General features: G+C 44.6%; 1 protein-coding gene across 7 annotated transcripts in view; it reads left to right on the top strand.

Moving 5' to 3' along the window:
* PDE5A (phosphodiesterase 5A) overlaps window positions 1–20,359 on the top strand; it is a 289,144-nt gene that overhangs the window by 78,059 nt on the left and 190,726 nt on the right. For all 7 annotated transcript variants that reach the window (XM_082243705.1, XM_082243702.1, XM_082243701.1 and 4 more), the window contains exon 3: window positions 17,906–17,995. In XM_082243705.1, the coding sequence (XP_082099831.1) occupies window positions 17,906–17,995 (90 nt within the window). The remainder of the gene's footprint in view (window positions 1–17,905; window positions 17,996–20,359) is intronic.

Genomic DNA, 20,359 nt, shown 5'->3' with positions numbered 1-20,359 from the left:
CTGGGACATCAGCCGTGCAAACCAATTTCATGCAGTGTACGGCGTATAATCTGAGCACTGACAGGCTGACCCCCCCGCTCTTTCAACCTCTGCTGGTAGCACTCATACGTCTATTTCCCAAAGACAACCTCTGGATGTGACGCTGAGCACAAGCACTCGACTTCTTTCGTCGCCCATGGCAGGGCCTGTTCTGAGTGGAACCTGTCCTGTTAAACCGCTGTATGGTCGTGGCCACCAGGCTGCAGCTCAGTTTCAGGGTCTTCGCAATCTTATAGCCTAGGCCATCTTTATGTAGAGCAACAATTCTTTTTTTTCAGATCCTAAGAGAGTTCTTTGCCATGAGGTGCCATGTTGAACTTCCAGGGACCAATATGAGAGAGTGAGAGCGATAACACCAAATTTTACACACCTGCTCCCCATTCACACCTGAGACCTTGTAACACTAACGAGTCACATGACACCGGGGAGGGAAAATGGCTAAATGGGCCCAGTTTGGACATTTTCACTTAGGGGTGTACTCACTTTTGTTGCCAGTGGTTTAGAAATGAATGGCTGTGTGTTGAGTTATTTTGAGGGGACAGCAAATTTACACTGTTAAACAAGCTGTACACTCACTACTTTACCTTGTAGCAAATTTTCATTTCTTCAGTGTTGTCACGTGAAAAGGTATAATAAAAAATTTACAAAAATGTGAGGGGTGTGACTTTTGTGAGATACTGTATGTTCTGTTGACACATGTCACCTTACTCATCATTGTGCCTCTGACAGGAGGTATAGGGAAAACTCCCCAATGTGACACAGAGGAAAAGTAAAATGGACAGATGTTGCAACCATTTCCTATTCATAGGCCTCATTTACAATGGCTATCCTGCTTTTAGAAAAGCTATAGTTATCTGGAAATGCTTATGCTCTTCAGATCACTTTTTCCTGCGTGTAGTTATTCCTGCTTTAAAGCAGGTATAGCCATGATTAGCTGCGTTTGGACACATTAAGGCCCCTTTCACACGGGCGATCCGATCCAATCCGCCTGTCAGTTTTTCAGGCAGACCTGATCGGATGCTCCATGCATCCCTATAGGGCAGCGGATGTCAGCGGAGACACTGTCCGCTGACAACCTCTGCTATCTGATTCTGATCCTGTCCGTGAAATCCGGACGGATGGAAACCCCCCATAGAGGACAGAGCGAGACGGAGCTGTCATCCGCCTGCTCAGCAGGGACCGGCGGATCGATCCCCCACTGAGCAGAATGGACTCCGTCGCCGTGTGAAAGGGGCCTTAGAGTTTTCAATAGGATCCTGGACTTGCAGAATTTGAAACACAGCAAAGCTGAGCACACCTAAATGCATTAAACACTCAGTATGCATGACACCATTGAAACTTCTCTAAATGCATGTAACTGCAGGTTTGACTGTGCCATTGTGAATCAGGTCTTATTTTATTCAAACTAAAAAAAAAAAAGTTTTGGTACCGTAATCCATTTACTTTAGTGTTACAGTTATTGTAGAGAAAAACTTAAAGTTCAGCCTGAAACTAAAATCTCTAAATCTACTTGCAGCCACAATCTAAGACTAACCTATCTAGCCCTATAAAGCCAAAATTGCTATACATACCTTTTCTGAAGCCGCTCCGGTCCGGTCCTACGCTGAGCTGTCCGCGGTGGATTCTCTGTGGAGGTGGGTGCAGAAGAGGCAGCGATTTATGCTTTACAGGGTTAGATAGGTTAGTCTTAGATTGTGGCTGAAAGTAGATTTAGAGATTTTAGTTTTAGGTTGAACGTCCACTTTAAAAGTAAATAGCAATCAGAGGATCCTGTTGGGCGCATTGTTTGTCTAGTACTTTCAGTGATTTCTCCCCCCAGCTAGAAACCATGATAAAACATGACGCAAGCTCCCTCTTCATCTCTCTCACAGAAGCATGTGTTTATCAGCAGAAATGATTTATTCTCCAGGCACCAAAGCTGTAAAAGTCTCACTTGAAGCCTTTTCTATAGTGCCAGCCTAGTGCTGTAAAGTAGTTCTCCCGCAATTTCACTTTCATTATCCTGATATGAAATTGTGCCATTTGCAGAGCCGACATTTTCTGAAATATATAATTAGTCTCGTGTAGAAACACTGTTGTGCACTTAGTGGAGCACCGCTCTTGATAAAGCAAAAAGTGGCTTTACAAATAATTGATACTGGCTTTTTCTGCTTGTTATATGCCTGTGCTGTAACACAGTGTATTAGGCTGCTATTGTAAAATATTTTCATACATTATAGACTTCATCAGAGAATATTCTTTCCATAAAATACATGTTTTGTTTTCACCTATGTGCTATAGTGTTTGTGTGCTGTGTGATTCAAGAAGACTGGAAAACTAGAAAAGTGGAGGTGTTACCATAATAACAATTTTCTCTTTCGTTCTTTGAGGGACACATCTCCTGATCTTCTTAACCATTGGGTTATACTGCCCCCTACAGGTTTAGGACACTAATCAGAAAAAAAAGTCTGGCTGTGCCTATGGGCAGTTCCACCGGGTATACCCCCTCTCTCTGCTATAGGTACTCAGTTTTTACTGCCTAGTCAGGAGTAAGGACCTGGTTCCTTACTGGGATCTCTGATCCTGGCAATTTTTTATTTTTAGATATAATTAAACTGCCTGGATAATCTAGATCCTGTGGTCACCCCAGACCTCAGCTCCACGCTAGGTCGGCCGTGACATAGCCCCACAGGACGAGGGCTGGCCTGCGAATTAAACGCCTCGCGAGGTCGCATACGACCGGGTCTCGGCCTGAGTCACAGCGTTCCTCCTGGCCGACAGCCCCCCATTTCGATGGAGAGGAGTGCCTGTCTGAAGTGGTGCCTGTCTGGTTCCTGGTATGGTAAGTAACTGTCCCCCCTCTTCCCCTGGAGGGTTTTGGGGTGGGCTTGGGCCCCTTCATGGGACAGTTGAACCCCTGGGTTCCCCTCCTTCCCCTTAGGCACCCCCCTTATCGGTCCGGTGGGCCATCTCACCCCCCCATCTGCCTTTACTGATGCTGGGGCTGTGGAATGGCCTGGTCCACCGCCTAGGGTGGGGGCAGGGTGCTGTGCTGGCAATGGGGGCAGGGGGGGAGTGTGCAGCCGGCGACCGGGTGATCGGCTGTGGGGGGGGGGCTGTACCTCGTGGGGGCTCCTGCCAGGGCCCCCTCTTCTTGCCTGTGCTGTTTTCTGAGGCCTAGGGGTCCCTCCTTTTGTAGTCTGTATGCTTAATGCACAGCGGAAATGTTTGTGTTGTCCAGGGGCCATTTTTCGGTGGTTTGCCATTGAAAATAGCGGCAACCATGATAGTGGAGCCCTCTGGGTGGTGATTTCAGCAGTGGGAGCCCCTCCTCATCCCCTTGTGCTGTCTCCTGGATCTTTTCATTTCCTAAGCGCCGTTCGTGCAGTGCAGATTCTCCTGGTTGCTGCGGTGCCTGGTGGTGAGTCTAGTGGGGTCCTCTCCCTCTCTACTGAGGATCAATTGGTGCTCTGTGGCTGGCAACTGGGTTAGCTGCCAGAGTGGTGGGGGTTGTCCCTTAGCAGTGTTGGGGTCCCCTTGGTGACTAATGGAGTATTTGGAGCACATCTCCCCACCTGATCCCCTCTCTGAGGCTGAGGGGCCCTCTGGGTCCCATCCATCCATTGATGCACTGGTGACGGTCCTGGAGTCCTTGGTGTCCCGGGTGGAGGTGGCTTTTGGGCGACGGGCTGGCAAAAAGCGCCCCCCACCTTCCCCCTGCCTCATCTGTCTCATCAGATCCTGAATCTGATTCAGCCGCTGCGGACGTGGGTCACCCTGCCGGGTCTGCGACCACGCTCCCTGAATCCTCAGATAGTGAGGAGGATTCTTCCACTTCTGCAACTGCGTATGAAAAGACTCTGGTGGATGCACTGATTGTAGCTGTGCATGAGACCTTAAAGATGGAGGGCGCAGCTGAAGCAGCGGAGGCGCAGGTTCCCTTTGGGATTCACAAGCCATTCTATTTTGACAGAATTGTCACTAAATAGTGGGGGACGATCAAAGCCTTCCCCTTGGGGTCCCTAAGCGATTTTCCTAGGCGATACCCCTATGAGGAGTCCATTCTTAAGAAGTGGACTGTTCCACCGGTGGTGGTTCCTCTGGTTTCCATATTAAACAAGGCAACCATGATACCGGTTGAAGAGTCCCCAGCCTTTTAGGACCTGGCTGACAGGAAGGCGGAGGCTGTGGCTTGCAATATGTACACACTGGCTGGTTCGGCACTGAGGCCGATATTCACCATTGCCCTAGTATCGCAGGCTCTGACCGAATGGGCTAGGCTTTTGCGCCGTGACCTGGAGGGAGAGTGGCTCCCCCCTGCCTTCGCTGAGCTGGTGGACCAGCTGGTCCAGGAGCTGCAGTTTATCTGTGATGTCCCTTTGGATGCGGCTCCCCTAGTGGCTCTGCTCTCTGTTTCAGCAGTGGTCTGCGGACCAAACTTCTTAAAAGGCCTTGGCTGATCTTCCCTTTCAAAAAGATTGCCTATTTGGTGCTCCCCTTAATGACATCAATAATGGACTCGCAGGGGGAAGAGTACCTTTCTTCTGCAGGCTACTAAGGGCAAGGACCCTTGTCGTAGATGTGGGCCCTCCTTCTCAGATCATAAGAAGGTTTTTGTCCCTCAGGGTTGAAGCGAACTTGGTCTGGCAAGTCAAGGGCAGGCTTCTCCAGACCTGCGGACAAGGCCCCTTCAGCACGACGGTGCGCCCACATCTGTATCTGGGGTGGGGGGGGCGTCTTCCCTGGTTCTTGGACCCGTGAACTCCCCTGCTATAAGTCAGGTGGGGCCACCAAGTCATTCAGTCCGGGTACAAGATTGAGTTTCATTCTTACCCTCCGGTAAGGTTCTTCCTTCCAACGTGCAAATGTCCTTGGTCCGCTTACAGGCTCTTTTTGGGGTCGGTGCAAGACCTTTTACTTTAAAGGGTGACGATCCCGGTTCTAACTTCGGAACATTTTCAGGGATTTTACTCAAACTTGTTTACAGTCCCCAGGAAGGAAGGTAAGGTGCGTCCAGTTCTGGACCTCAAGGCACTGAATTGCTTTGTGCGGGTGCAGAAGTTCAGAATGGAGTCTGTTTGCACGGCGGTGACTTCCCTGAGTCTCCTACTGCTCTGGTGGAAAACCTGGAAATCACCATATGAGCTTGGGGTGTTTGGCTGGATTCTGAATTTTTAGAAGTCTGCACTGGTTCCATCCACAAAGCTGGACTATCTGGGTCTGACTCTGTACTCGGCCTTAGCCAGAGTGCTCCTTCCTTTGGACAAACTCCAGAAACTGCAGGCTGTAAATCGTCTCCTACTGTCCAGTAGATGGTAATCTCTCCGGACTTGCATGCGGGTGTTGGGTGTGATGGTGTCTAACTTCGGGGTGGTTCCGTTTGCACAGTTCCATATGGGGTCCCTGCAAGGGAGATTCTGGACAAGAATCTGCAGTCTCGGGACAATCCCATCCAGCTAAGCTGGGGAATGAAAGAGTCCCTGGCTTCATTCTTTGGTGCTTTGGCTGGGCAAATTCTTCCTCCCCCTGTATTGGACAGTGGTCACCACGTATGTAAGCCTGTCCGGCTGGAGAGGTGTCCTCTGCAAAATCTCTGCTCAGGGGGTCTGGACACTGGAAGAGTCCAGACTACCAATCAATGTCTTGGTACTCTGAGCGATCAGGCTTTGCCTGGAACATTGGAGGGATAATTTTCAGGGATGTCCAGTGTGCATTCAATCAGACAATGCCACGGCTGTGGCTTATGGCAATCACCAGAGGGGCACAAGAAGTGTCCTGGTGGCTTTAGAGGTAGCCGGCATTCTAAGGTGGGCAGAACAGTTCGTTCCAGCCCTCTCCGCCGTACACATTCCTTGGGTGGAAAACTGGCAGGAGGATTGCTTCAGTTGGCAGGCGTTGGACCAAGGGGAGTGGTCCCTTCATCCAAAGGTGTTTCATCAGTTGCGTATCTGGTGGGGCATCCCTGAGGTAGATCTGTTGGCATCCCAGCTTAACAGAAAGGTGCAGAGGTATGTGGCTCAGTCACGGAATCCTCTGGGGAACGCCACGGATGCGCTGGTGGCCCCGCAGGGTCAGTATCATCTAATTTATGCCTTCTCTCCTCTCAAGCTTTTGCCAAGACTTCTACGCAGGATCGAGGCAGAATGGATTCCGGTCATCTTAGTGGCCCCGGACTGGCCTCTCCAGGCATGGTATGCTCATCTGGTGGGGCTGGTCGCTGACGTTCCTTGGAAGCTTCCTCTCAGGGAGGATCTGCTGTCCCAAGGACCGATCTTCCATCCTGCTTTACAGTCACTGGCTTTGACGGCTTGGCTGTTAAACGCCAGGTGCTGATGGATAGAGGTTTGCCTGAGTCAGTGATTCCCACGCTTTTAAAAGCTAGGAAATCTACTTCTAGGAAGATCTCCCATCTTACGTGGAAGACGTACATTGCATGGTGTGAATCTTTTGGGGTTTATCCTCGCTCTTTTTTCGGTGGCTCGGATCTTGACATTCCTTCAACTGGGGGGGGGGGGTTGAGCAGAAACTGGCCTTGCGTACTATCAAGAGTCAGGTGTCAGCCTTAGCGGTCTTCTTTCAAAGGCCCTTGGCCACATACTCCTTGGTACGTAATTTTCTTCAGGGAGTTAGGAACTTGACCCCTCCAGTGCGGTCTCTGTTGCCATCTTGGGACCTCAATTTGGTGCTCTCAGTCCTCTCCTTTTGAGAATCTTCTGCTTACGCTGTCCCAGAAGGTGGCCTTTTTGGGGGCTTTCACCTCTGCGCACAGGGTGCCAGAATTGGCAGTGTTACCCTGTCGTTCACCTTAGTGGTTCTTTGCCTCTTCAAATCGTTCCTTCCTCATTTCAATGAAGACATTGTGTTACCTTCCCTGTGTCCCAGGCCAAAACATCCGAAGGAAATTGCTTTACAATCCTTGGATGTGGTCCGGTGACTAGGGTGTACCTAGCAGCTACGGAGTCTTTTCGGAAATCTCACTCACTATTTGTGCTTATGAATGGGCCTCGGAAAGCATTGTCCGCTTCCTCTGCGACCATTTCCAGATTGATCAGACAGACGGTGATTCAGGCCTATTCCATCAAGGATCAGGTTCCTCCTTTCCCTGTCAAGGCGCACTCTACTCGGGCGCTCAGTGCCTCCTGGGCCTTCTGTCGTCAGGCGTCAGTGACGTAGGTTTGGAAGGCGGCCACCTGGTCGTCGGTGCACACTTTCACAAATTTTCAGAAAGTGGATGTGTTGGGATTTGCGGATGCTTCCTTTGGCTGCAAGGTTTTCCAGGCTGCAGTTTGGAGGACCTGGTCAACTTTAAAGGTTATTGTTTTTTTCAGGTGAGCTCCAGTTGTTTTGGTTGAGCTCCTGTTTACCTGGTTGGCTATAGTAAGCCTTGGGAGTTTATTTTTCGTTGTTCCCACCCCTCATGTTTAACACTGTTTTGGGATGTCCAAATGGTTAAGAAGATCAGGAGCTGTGTCCGGCAATGAACAAAAGAGAAAATGGGATTTTTTACCTACCGTAAAATCCATTTCTCTGATGTTCATTGACGGACACAGCACCCACCCCTATGTGGAGTTGTAATTCTTCTGACACTGCTTGTAACAAAACTGAGTACTTATAGCGGAGAGAGGGAGGATACCCCCCCGGGACTGCCAAAAGGGGTAGCAAGACTTTTTTTCTGCCTAGTGTCCTACTCCTGTAGGGGCCAGTATAACCCAATGGTTAAGAAGATGAGGAGCTGCGTCCGTCAATAAACATCAGAGAAATTAATTTTACGGTAAGTCTATTTATAATCTTTTTGGGCCTGGACAGACTAATGGCAGAATCTTGCTGGGCAACTCGGATGTTTTCCATCCTTTAGTTTTTGGCGAATTAGGTTCAGTCTGTTGCTGGATGAAATCCACATAAATACTTACCTGCAAAATGGATATCTTGGAAGGATAAAATTTAGGAAGCAGACAGTCTAATGTAAAAATTAGCATGTATTTTTACAGCCTATCTCCATCCAAACAATTAAAGTATATAAAAACCTAATCACTAACATATCAGATATGCTTTAAAATGTTAATGTAATAATAAAAATTATTTTCTGTATTTTTTTAAATCTGCAGCTTTTAATAAAGCTGAACTTCAGGATATTAGCAGAAAACCAGTATCTTTGCAGGCGTTTATGACATGCATTTCTTTAGAAAACTCAGACCTGCATTAGGGCAGTAAAAAGAAAAATACTGACTTTTTTCAGTGCCAGGGAAGCTTTGGGGCTGCATACAGCCATCCATAGACATGAAAGGCTGTTCAAAGCTGTACACGGGTGTATGCTGATATTCATGTAAACCGTGGACATATTTCCCAAATGCAAGCTGGGAATTGCATTCACGGAATCATACCATCCCTATATGTGGATGTACCCATGCACAGCCATTCGTGTCTCCGGGCAGCTGTGCACATTACCTATGCTTTTCCCAACAATGAAAAAAGCCAGAATTTCATGTTATATTCCCCTAATACATCCATATACATGGGCCCCGTATGTATTGCAAAAGTTTAGTTTTGAATAAAATAGTGAAAAGATTAAAACCCATACCACTTATTTTATGCAGTTCCTTTGTGGGAATTTCCCTTAAAGTGGTTGTGAACCCTTACATATACCCAGTGAAGTTACTGGTCTCAAGGGATACACAGAGATCAAACAAATCCTCCTACATACGTTGTCCCTTTTTTTCTGCAGTATTATATTTTCTACATCCATTCAAAATCTATTTTTTTAAAGCTTTTCTGAGCTGTCAGAAAAAAGGGGGTGGAGAGCTCAAAATAACAACACCGCAAAGCTCAGTGGGGAGAGCTCTGAGAGCTGATTGGAACAAAGGGACACACCTCTCTTTACACAGCACACAGAAACAGAGCTGAGGCTGTCAATAAGTGGGAGATCTCTCACCTGTCACCTTTTTTCTCTTGGTGTCAGGAAATCTTTTCAGAAGTGATTCATGCTGATAGCAGAGAAATGAAGCAGCAGACAGAAATTGCATCTAGTGCTCTTAATTGAGACAAGTACTCACTATAGAGGGATATCTGCTCATATTTCATGTCTTAGGTTTACAACCACTTTGTGTCCTGGTTACACAACAGAAAGTTAGTGGAAATCTCCGAAAGCGAGCAGAGCAAATGGGATCAGAGGATCCTGCTCATTGGAGCTCACAATCTGTTAACCTTGCTGTAAAATCCCCCTGAGGAAAACATATGGTCCCTGTGTTGACACGCGTAGGGGAGAGGCAAGGATGGTGGTGACACCCGTAACCTCACGAGGAGTCCACAGGAGACAGTGATTGTGCGGGTCTTTGGGGAACACATTTTAATATTGAATGTCAGATGTAGTCTGGTGTGCTGGAAACTAGTGTCTTTTAACTAAAGTAAATGTTTTTACAATATATGCACTATTGGAGCTTTTTTATCCTCAAGCACCTGATGACTCCTACTGGCGTGGTATTTGACCTAATATAGATGCTGGGAGATCCTGATCCATATTGATTGAGCCCAGGAGAGGCTCACAAGTGCAGTTTGACCATACTTAATTGTAGGGTCACTCTCCCTGAGGGGAGGAGATTACCACTGGGGCAGGGGAGCGTGGTGACCCTTCGATTTATTGTTTTGGAGCACTACTGCATGGATAATCCAGATCAAGAAGCCCTATTTGGATTTTTGTTTTGTTGATGGGCTCATGCTTTCACAAATATATGTGAACTTCACGTTATTATATTTTATTTTTGCATGTATATTTCCTTCACGTAATAGTACCATTTGTATTTTGTTTGTATCTACTTATCCACTCATTGCACATATTCACAGATTATTCTTTTTTTTCTTTATAGTTTTTGGATGGATGGTTTAGCGTGACACTTTATTTTGATTTAATCTGTGCCCCTTACCTTTTGTTCTGAAGACAGCCCTAAAATTTTTTATTTCTCCTTACTTTCTGTTTTAGTGAAAATGGTCATCAGTATAAATATAGAGGTGAATCTCACAAATGTAACACAGACAGCAACAACAACATTCAATTATAAATGCAGTCAATCCTTAGCTTTTTACATGTCCCCTAAACTCCAACAGCAAGGTCTAGCACTATAGAATACTATAATATTTTTCTCTGTTCTTGTCAATCCTCAAGGTTCTGGGTGTTCCTTCCCACCCTTGTGTCTTCCAGCTTCTCCTGTTGCATTCTCCAATAAAAGTAAACAAAAAATCTAACAGTGAGAGTGAGATACCCTAATGGTGTGAATACACGATTAGAATATCGCCCGATCATTCGACCACCGACTTTTGAAAAAGTATTGGTCGGTCGAAAAAGTTGCCAACATACAAGGACCGAATATCGCCCGACCGTTGCCCGCCGACCATCGAAACAGTGTTCGTCGGTCGAAAACGTTGCCAACATTGATGAGGTTAAACTGAACGACCTCAACACCAACGTATAGAATATCGTTCTTTCGCAAATGAGACGACAGAATTTTTCGGGTTTTTCAAACGGTATTTTTCGTTCACAATATAGATATCGCTCATTGATGGCTGGACATTAACGAGTAGAATATCGGCCGATCGCTCACTGAACGGAAATTTTCAGCCGATTTTCTTATCGTGTATTCCGGCCATTAGAGCTGGTTCACACTACTGCGTCCAGAAAGTCGCCCCATGAAGGAGCGACTTTTTAGCGTGACTTTATCTTCTTCCTGGAAAGTCTGATCACAGTCGCTTGAAAATAGATAAGAATCCGACTTAGAAGCGACTCCCATTAAAGTCTATGTGCCCAAGTCGGATACAGGTCGCCTTGAAACAGTACAGGAACCTTTTCTGAAGTCAAAGCGACTTCAGTAGTGCATATTAAGACGGCTCTCATTCATTTACATTGAATTTGTAATGACAAGCGACTTGGGGCCATTTGAAGTCGCGTCCCAAGTCGGAGTAGTGTGAACATGGTCTTAACATGGCTTTTGCTGATGTGCAGACCCAGAAAAGAAGAGACCAATTGAGTGTCTGAGCGATATCCAAAATTGTCTGGTGGTCTACTTCTCTAGCGTCTGACCAAAACTGAAATATCAGTTTGAGATACATTAACCCTTTAGTGATTTAAATGAACTACATTCACTATCTGAATGATTTGCACTATCTGCCTAGAATATTTTTAATTTATGTTTGATATTTCTGTAATTAGTGTGATCAGCATACTTTATTTCCAAAAGCTAAAGCTGAACCAGCCAAAATTCACTTGATGGGTAGCCCTGTTGTCACCCTCCCACCCAACATCCTTCGATTGAAAAATTGGATAAGCCAGGCCAAAAATTGTCAGCTGAACAGCCATTTGAGCTGTTCAGGCATTCTGACAGCCACTGGTGCCAGCTGTCAGTAAACAATAAATGACATTGCAGATTCATCCATCTGTGCAAAGTAAGAGGGGTTATTCTACTTAGTCTGGTGATCTCCCATACAGTTTATAAGGTATTGGATGTTTTCATTTGGACAGTCCATGTGCAGTGAAGTCTGCAAGTTAATATTAAATATCTAATGCTATGCTCCTGCAGTTGGATTTAAGCAATGATTTTGCCTGTGACTGAATGCAAATTGAAAATAACATCAATAAACAGAACCTCTACATGATAAATTGAGGTCATTTAAGGCCTATGTTTTGTATTGTATTGATTTCTCTACTGCAATGTGTCATATTTTTGTGAATTAAGCACAGCTGCATTATTACGTTACACCACTATTATCTTTGCATTTGATCTAATGGCTGCTGAGGGAATCAGCGAGTATTATCTCCTCCTCCTTTGTGAGCCACTGCTTGCAATCTATTTCAGCTTTATTTGCTTTTACATTTCATATTAAAGTATAACTAAAGGCAAACAATTGTTTTAGATTTGGATAGATTGGCAAAGGGTTAGAACCACTTCTGTCTGTGTCCCCGTTAGGGAAGCTCACACTCTCTAATTGTTCTGATTATCAATGTCACCAGAAAAGAGACGGCAAATCCAAAATTTTAAAATATTCCAATGGGGACACTTGAGATCCTGACAACTGTATAAGAAGGGATATCTCTCGCATTGGAAAGATACCCTCTCACTTTCTGTTGAGTCTACAGGAAAGGAAGTGATGGGAAATCTCTGTAATGAGACACAGATGGCTAAAAATAAATAAATAAATTGACCGCAGTTTTAACCCTCCCCTGATCTATTTAAAATGAAAAAGAAAATGGGGCTTTATGTTGCAAGTAAAGTAATAGTAAAGGCTACTATTTTTTAAGCAATATACACTATAATGCCAAAAGTATTGGGACACCTGCCTTTATATGCACATGAACTTTAATGGCATCCAAGTCTTAAAGCGGTTGTATCCCGCTTTTTGACACTTTTACCTACAGGTAAGCCTATAATAAGGCTTACCTGTAGGTACAAATAATATCTCCTAAACCGGCACGGTTTAGGAGATATTTACAGTGCATGCAGCCGCTCGCGCGAGCGGCGCATGCGCTCTGAAGGTCCGGGGGGACCTTCAATTAACTTGCCGGGAGCTTGCCGGAAAAATCACTCCCGCGCGCATGCGCGGGAGTGACGTCATCGCGGCTCCGGCCAATCAGCGCGCTGGAGCCGTCTCTTCCGGCCAATCAGCGCGCCGGAGCCGCCGAACCTGGAGGAGACGACGAGGGATCATGGCAGCGCCCGCATCGATGTCCGGGGGTCCGTGTCGGGGCTTCGTTTTAAGGTAAGTTAAACATAATGGGCTAGTATGCGATGCATACTAGCTCATTATGCCTTTGTCTTGCAGGTTTTTTTTTTTTTTTTTTTTTTTATATAGGGTTTACAACCACTTTAAGCTAGATACACACTATACAACTTCTGTTGTTCAATTTCCTTTAGCATTGCCTTCAACTATGTAGTGCAAGGGCCTGCCTGATTGCATACAAATTGAAAGTGTTTAGGTTTGATCTCATATTATATGGTTTTGGTAAATCTAAAGGAAAAAATCTAAAGAAAGTTGTAGTGTGTATCCAGCTTAAGTCTGTAGGGTTCAATATTGAGTTGGCCCACCCTTTGCAACTATAACAGCTTCAACTCTTCTGGGAAAGCTGTCCACAAGGTTTAGGAGTGTATGATTGGGAATGTTTGACTATTCTTCCAGAAGTGCATTTGTGAGGTCGGACACTGATGTTGGACGAGAAGGCCTGGCTCGTAGTCTCCATTCTAATTCATCTTAAAGGTGTTCTATTGGGTTGAGGTCAGGACACTGTGCTGGTCAGTCAAGTTCCTCCACCCAAACGTGCTCATCCATGTCTTTATGGACCTTGCTTTGTGCACTGGTGCACAGTCATGTTGAAACAGGAAGGAGCCAAATGAGCTGCCCAGTGAATGGTTGTGCAGTAGGGGGGGGGGCAGAGCAAGTCTAATCATTGGAGGAGAGTAGGCTAAGTCCCCAGCACAGCTAAGAACTGACCAAGTGTGTTCTCCTGCTTAGTGTGGTCAGTTTTTATTAGGAAAGCAGAGGGTGGCAGGAACACTAGGAATTTCACACAAATGAAGCATACAAAGAGAGCAGGATACTTTTTCCTACAACTACATGGTACAGCATGCACATATCAGGAACATGAAATGTTGGGTTTACATGCTCTTTAAGCATAGAAGAAAGTTAGGCCCCTTTCACACTATCTGTCCTTCGGACGGATTCCGTTTTTCTCAGCGGGGGATCGAGCCACCGATCCCCCGCTGAGCAGCAGGAGGACAGCTGTGTCTCCGTGCTGTGTGCGGAGACACAGCTGTCAGTTCCCCATGCACCTCTATGGGGGAAATCAGATGGGAACGGACCGTCGGTCCGTTCTCATCTGATCCGATCCGATCCGCTGGACGGATGGAAAATAGGGTTTCCATCCGTCCAGATTTGACGGATCGGGTCGGATGTCAGCGGACATATCTCCGCTGCCATCCGATGCCCCATAGGAATGCATGGGGGGGCCGTTCAGATCCGCCAAGAAAACGGACAGGTGGATCTGAATTGTCCGCCTGTGTGAAAGGGGCCTAAGTGTTTATGTATTGAAACAAATAATTACTGATGAGTTGCTAGTAAAAAGAAAGAAAATGTTGTCCTACTCTAAAGATGAACCACATTTAGGTATACATGAAGGATGCTTTTGCTGAGCTCTTCTAAAACGATTATTGCCTGGTAGTCATACTGACCCTCTTACTTTAATATGTAAAGCTACAGAACCAAAACAAGTATATGGGTAAGGGCTAAGCTTTTGTTCATTTTTCCTGACCTTTATACTTATTTTGGGTCAATAACTCAAACAGTTTTAAAGCCAGTGTGTTTCGATGACTGTCAACTGCCTGAAAGAAGACCCCTCATTTTTCTCACATGATAGGTTTACTTGTTCTTCATGTTCTTATGTCTAAAACCTTAAAAAGAAAGTACTATATTTACCTTCATAAGTCCCTGCAATCTTAATTCCCCTCTCCAGTACCCGACTCCCTTTCTTATGACTAAAGTAGGTTTACCTTAAATCCTGTTTCTTTGTGTCATCTGTAATTATGTGTGTAAAAGAGGACCTATTAGATAGGCAGGCTCTTCTCCCTACCTTTGTGTGCTCTATTTCAAGTCTATCAGAGAATTAAAATTTGCTGAAAACAATACACTCCTAATTAGGACTAGGCTGATGGGTGGGAAAAATGGATGCATTCCTTGGGTACACCAAGGAAAGAAGGCACAACTGGGGTCAGATCTTTGTTCTCACTCTCTCTCACTTCTGTAGTTGTCTAGTTTTGAGGGAATGGTTACCTAGGAGCTAGCACTAGAGATGAGAAGCAGAGCCACAAAAAAACAGTGTGGGAATTCTAGACACAAGTCCTTGCGACTCTAATATGTCATCCCTTAACTTCACAATCAGGTGATCTTTCAGTGTACCAAAAAAAAAAAAATAAACATATGAAGCCCTCTTTCCTCTCTTTGGCTTTTGATCGCCTGCCAAGGCTTGTTTACATAGAGCTTGTGGATCAGGGAAAGATGTCATTGATGACTGGTGTAATGTCAGATATTGGTTGACGAGTAATTTGCAGAATTAGTACTTGGCTTTCAAGTTTGTGTTACAGGCCTCCCCCAGAGATTTCTCAAAGCACGAGAATACAACAGGAGCACCAAGCCAAAGGTAAAAGAGTCCAAAATGCTTTAATAGTTCTGTAGTTCTCTGTTAACACTGGCACAACTTCACTATTTTGAATATTTATCTTACATTTGAATATAGATTTTATGTTCTAAAGAGGTCCATTGAGCCCATGTAAGTTTGCTTAAACCTTAAGCCCTGATAAAAGGGGAGCATGTGAACCCTGAAATTAGTTTGCTGTGTTTTTTTTATATATAAATAATTGTTTAAGCATTTGGACTCTTTGACTTGGTGCTCCCGTTGTATTCTCATGCTTTGAGTTGGTTCCTATGCACCCAATGGAGGTGATCTCTGCTTTATGTGAGCCACCGAGCTGGAGCTAGTGAGCTCGCTAAATTTGCGTTTTTTTTTCTTCGCTCCTAACAAATAATTACGTGAGGTCAAAGTGCTGCTTTGGTAATTTTTCTCTCCATAGGAATTTCTATGCAGTCCAGATCTGTTCACAAATGAAAGGTTGAAGCTGAACATTGAGATAAGAAAATATTGTCTAAATACAAGAACCATGTGTATTTTTATTGGATTCTTGCTGTGCTTTGTGTATTTCTTTCAAATCTGTGCAGTAATCCAGTGTAAACTTTGCCTATTTGCAGGACCTTCCTGCCATTAAGACCAGTCACTGCAGCTCTCTCTCTTTGTGCGGCATGACTGGTCTTGTCTCTCTGCCCCTTCCTGTGATTCTGCAGGCCGTCTGTAGTGGGTGAGTGCAGGCTGTCTGTAGTGGGTGCTATCATTATGAATGAATACATTAAAAATACTTATACATAGTGAAAGTTTAATAAACGAGATTGCTCTCTAGAACTCTAAGCATGGGATAGCCTACTCAGAGATGATTGTATCTAAAAGTAGCTGTGTGTTTTAAAATAGAGTGTGAGGAGGGGGGCAGTACAAAAAGGAACACTTGATAAGGCAGAGAGGGGCAGTACAGAAGGAAGCACTGGAGGAGAAGGAGAGGTACAGTACAGGATTGAACACTGGAGGAGGAGTAGTGGGACAGTACAGTGGGGTATACTAGAGAAGCAAGAAAACAGCAGTACAGGAGGATACACAGGAGGAGAAGGACAGCACCCCCCCCCCCCCCATGTACTGCCATTTTACTGCTCTTCTAGCATACCCCACTATACTGTTCCACCACTCTTACTCCAGGAGGAGGTGGAAAATGTCAGTTAAGGAGGAAACACAAGAGGAAGATAACAGAGTATGGGGGGGGGGTTAGTACAGGAGGTGGAGAGGAGGGACAATATATGGGGGGTCTTCTAGAGGAGAAGGATGAAAATGGCAGTACAGGAGGGAACATGGCAGGTAGAGGAGAGGAACGATACAGTGGGTATACTAGAGAAGGAGGAGTAACAATACAGGAGAATGCACTGGATAGGGAGAGGTACAAGACAGAAGGGTATACTAGAGAAGCAGGAAAATAGCGGTACAGAAAGGAACACTGGAGAAGAAGAGGGATCGTACAGAATGGAAAACTGGAAGAGAAGGAAAGGGACGGTGCAGGAGGAAGAACTGGAGGAGAGGGGCAGTACGGGGAAAGGGGGTGATACTAGAGGAGTAGGATTGGGACAGTAAAGGAGGAACACTAGTGAAGGAGAAGAAGGGCAGTATGGAAGGAAACAATGGAAGGGAGAAGAGGGGCAGTACAGAAGGGAACATTGGAGGGGCAGGAGAGGGGCAGCGCAAGTCTGAACACTGGATGGGGAAGAAGAAGAGGGGCAGTAGGGGAGGGAACATTGGAGGTGGAGGAGATGGACAGTTCCAGGGGGACACTAAAGGAGGAGGAAAGGGGCTGTACAGAAGGTAACACTGGAGAAGGAGAGAAACAGTACAGGAGGGAATACTGGAGGAGGAGTAGGACAGTAGAGAGGTAACACTGGTGGATGAGTAAAAAGGTGGGGATGACAAAAGGGTAAGAAATTAGGAACCAAAAGGGTCAATGGATGACAACACAGCAGCATTAAAGCAGCAGTAGATTGGAGACAGGCCATTCAAATATACATTCAGGAAACTGGCAAAAACAGAGAAGAAAGGTATACTTTGGCATCCTCATTGAGTGTTGAAGGGTTTTGTCTCACCCTCTTCAGCATTTGCTGATAGCAGCTTCACCTGCATGGAGATAGCCACTAGAAAGAAAATCTGTACAGTGGATTACACTAGAGAAGGAGGGAATTGGAAGTACAGGAGGGCACACTGGAGGAGTAGGAAAGCGACAATATAGGGAGTACAACAAGAAATTCAAATATACATTCCAGAAACTGGCAAACACAAGGTAGAGAGACATACTTTGGCGTTTTCACTTAGAGTGCTATACAGAGCTTTGTATTACCCTGTAGAGCATTTGATGATGGCAGTCTAACTGGCATGGAGATAGCCAGTAGAATGAAAATCTGTATAGGCTCATTTGAAAATTAGTTAAATATTAGGCAACAATATGCAAACAAAATGTGAAAGCCAAATTAAAATGACTCCCATTCAGTTATTACAATGAGAACTGAAAATACATAGTCCCTGAAAGAGAATTATATTTTCCCTTTAAGTATGTCTGTTTATTTAGCTTGTGTTCATGGTGATAGCAAAGTCTGCCTTTTGCTGTGGCTGCTGCTGTATTTCTAGGTTGGAATGTCCATCGTCAAATCAGATTATTACGTCGAAAAATCATCTGTAATCTTTTATCTAATTAGACAATGTCGTTTGCCTTTTCAGGATTCCAGATTCAATGCGGAAGTCGACCAAATTACTGGGTACAAAACACAAAGTATTCTTTGTATGCCAATAAAGAACCACAGAGAAGAGGTAAGCTGTGCAATTTTCCCCTAAATATTCCCACTTCCTGAGTTGAAAGGTTAACAAGGGCAGTATTTTTGTAACAAAATATGCAGACTTCCTTTCAGCTACAAGAAGACTGTAGAGTATAGTGGACTGTTTAAACCTTGCATTTCCAGAAATGTACGTTAATTTTCAATACCTTATTTTAAACAATAAGAAGAAATTGACAAAAACCCTTTGAACTGAAGCCTACAACTGTACTAAAGGTGCAGCTGTCCCTGAGGCTCATAATTCAAAGCCTCCTCGCTGTTTGCAGCTGGAGCAATAGGCTGCATCCAAGTTCACAGGAAAGCTAATGTTGCAACGTTGGGAACAATGGCAGTGCTAGCATAGTGTGATGATATCACACTATGCAATTGTGTTCTTTCTTGGCATGGACAAGGCAAGATATACTCCTAAAGTACTCAATGCCATTCTTATTTGATAGTTGATTTGCTGACATATGGAACATTTTGAATATGTAATGATATGCACAGAAATGGCCTTTTCCAGTGTTGCCGGGCAAAGTTCAGTGATAATGTACAATGTGCAGTAAACTATAGCAGCCACTCAGATCATTTATTGAAATTACAGTAAACTGAGATGTGATTGGTTACTATATATTACAGCCAGCTGGTATACTTTGACAATTTTCAGATTACACAAATGATAAAATATACAGTGCCTTGCGAAAGTATTCGGCCCCCTTGAACTTTGCGACCTTTTGCCATATTTCAGGCTTCAAACATAAAGATATAAAACTGTAATTTTTTGTGAAGAATCAACAATAAGTAGGACACAATCATGAAGTGGAACAAAATTTATTGGATATTTCAAACTTTGTTAACAAATAAAAAACTGAAAAATTGGGCGTACAAAATTATTCAGCCCCTTTACTTTCAGTGCAGCAAACTCTCTCCAGAAGTTCAGTGAGGATCTCTGAATGATCCAAGGTTGACCTAAATGACTAATGATGATGAATAGAATCCACCTGTGTGTAATCAAGTCTCCGTATAAATGTACCTGCACTGTGATAGTCTCAGAGGTCCGTTTAAAGCGCAGAGAGCATCATGAAGAACAAGGAACACACCAGGCAGGTCCGAGATACTGTTGTGGAGAAGTTTAAAGCCGGATTTGGATACAAAAAGATTTCCCAAGCTTTAAACATCCCAAGGAGCACTGTGCAAGCGATAATATTGAAATGGAAGGAGTATCAGACCACTGCAAATCTACGAAGACCTGGCCGTCCCTCTAAACTTTCAGCTCATACAAGGAGAAGACTGATCAGAGATGCAGCCAAGAGGCCCATGATCACTCTGGATGAACTGCAGAGATCTAAAGCTGAAGTGGGAGACTCTGTCCATAGGACAACAATCAGTCGTAGACTGCACAAATCTGGCCTTTATGGAAGAGTGGCAAGAAGAAAGCCATTTCTTAAAGATATGCATAAAAAGTGTCGTTTAAAGTTTGCCACAAGCCACGTGGGAGACACACCAAACATGTGGAAGAAGGTGCTCTGGTCAGATGAAACCAAAATTGAACTTTTTGGAAACAATGCAAAACATTATGTTTGGCATAAAAGCAACACAGCTCATCACCCTGAACACACCATCCCCACTGTCAAACATGGTGGTGGCAGCATCATGGTTTGGGCCTGCTTTTCTTCAGCAGGGACAGGGAAGATGGTTAAAATTGATGGGAAGATGGCTGGAGCCAAATACAGGACCATTCTGGAAGAAAACTTGATGGAGTCTGCAAAAGACCTGAGACTGGGGTGGAGATTTGTCTTCCAACAAGACAATGATCCAAAACATAAAGCAAAATCTACAATGGAATGGTTCACAAATAAACATATCCAGGTGTTTAGAATGGCCAAGTCCAGACCTGAATCCAATCGAGAATCTGTGGAAAGAACTGAAAACTGCTGTTCACAAATGCTCTCCATCCAACCTCACTGAGCTTGAGCTGTTTTGCAAGGAGGAATGGGCAAAAATGTCAGTCTCTCGATGTGCAAAACTGATAGAGACATACCCCAAGCGACTTACAGCTGTAATCGCAGCAAAAGGTGGCGCTACAAAGTATTAACTTAAGTGAATAATTTTGCATGCCCAATTTATCAGTTTTTTATTTGTTAAAAAAGTTTGAAATATCCAATAAATTTCGTTTCACTTCATGATTGTGTCCCACTTGTTGATTCTTCACAAAAAATAACAGTTTTATATCTTTATGTTTGAAGCCTGAAATGTGGCAAAAGGTCGCAAAGTTCAAGTAAAAACTGCATGCCAAAACAATTAGTGCACCAAAAGAATTAGCAAATTCTATGCAAACCCTAGCTGTCTATAATATTGATAG

Source organism: Pelophylax lessonae (assembly GCF_965119305.1).
Source record: "Pelophylax lessonae genome assembly, chromosome: 1".
NCBI classification, from domain to species: Eukaryota; Metazoa; Chordata; class Amphibia; order Anura; family Ranidae; genus Pelophylax; species Pelophylax lessonae.
Note: the sequence above shows the minus strand (reverse complement) of the source record. Positions and strands in the feature narration are given on the sequence as shown.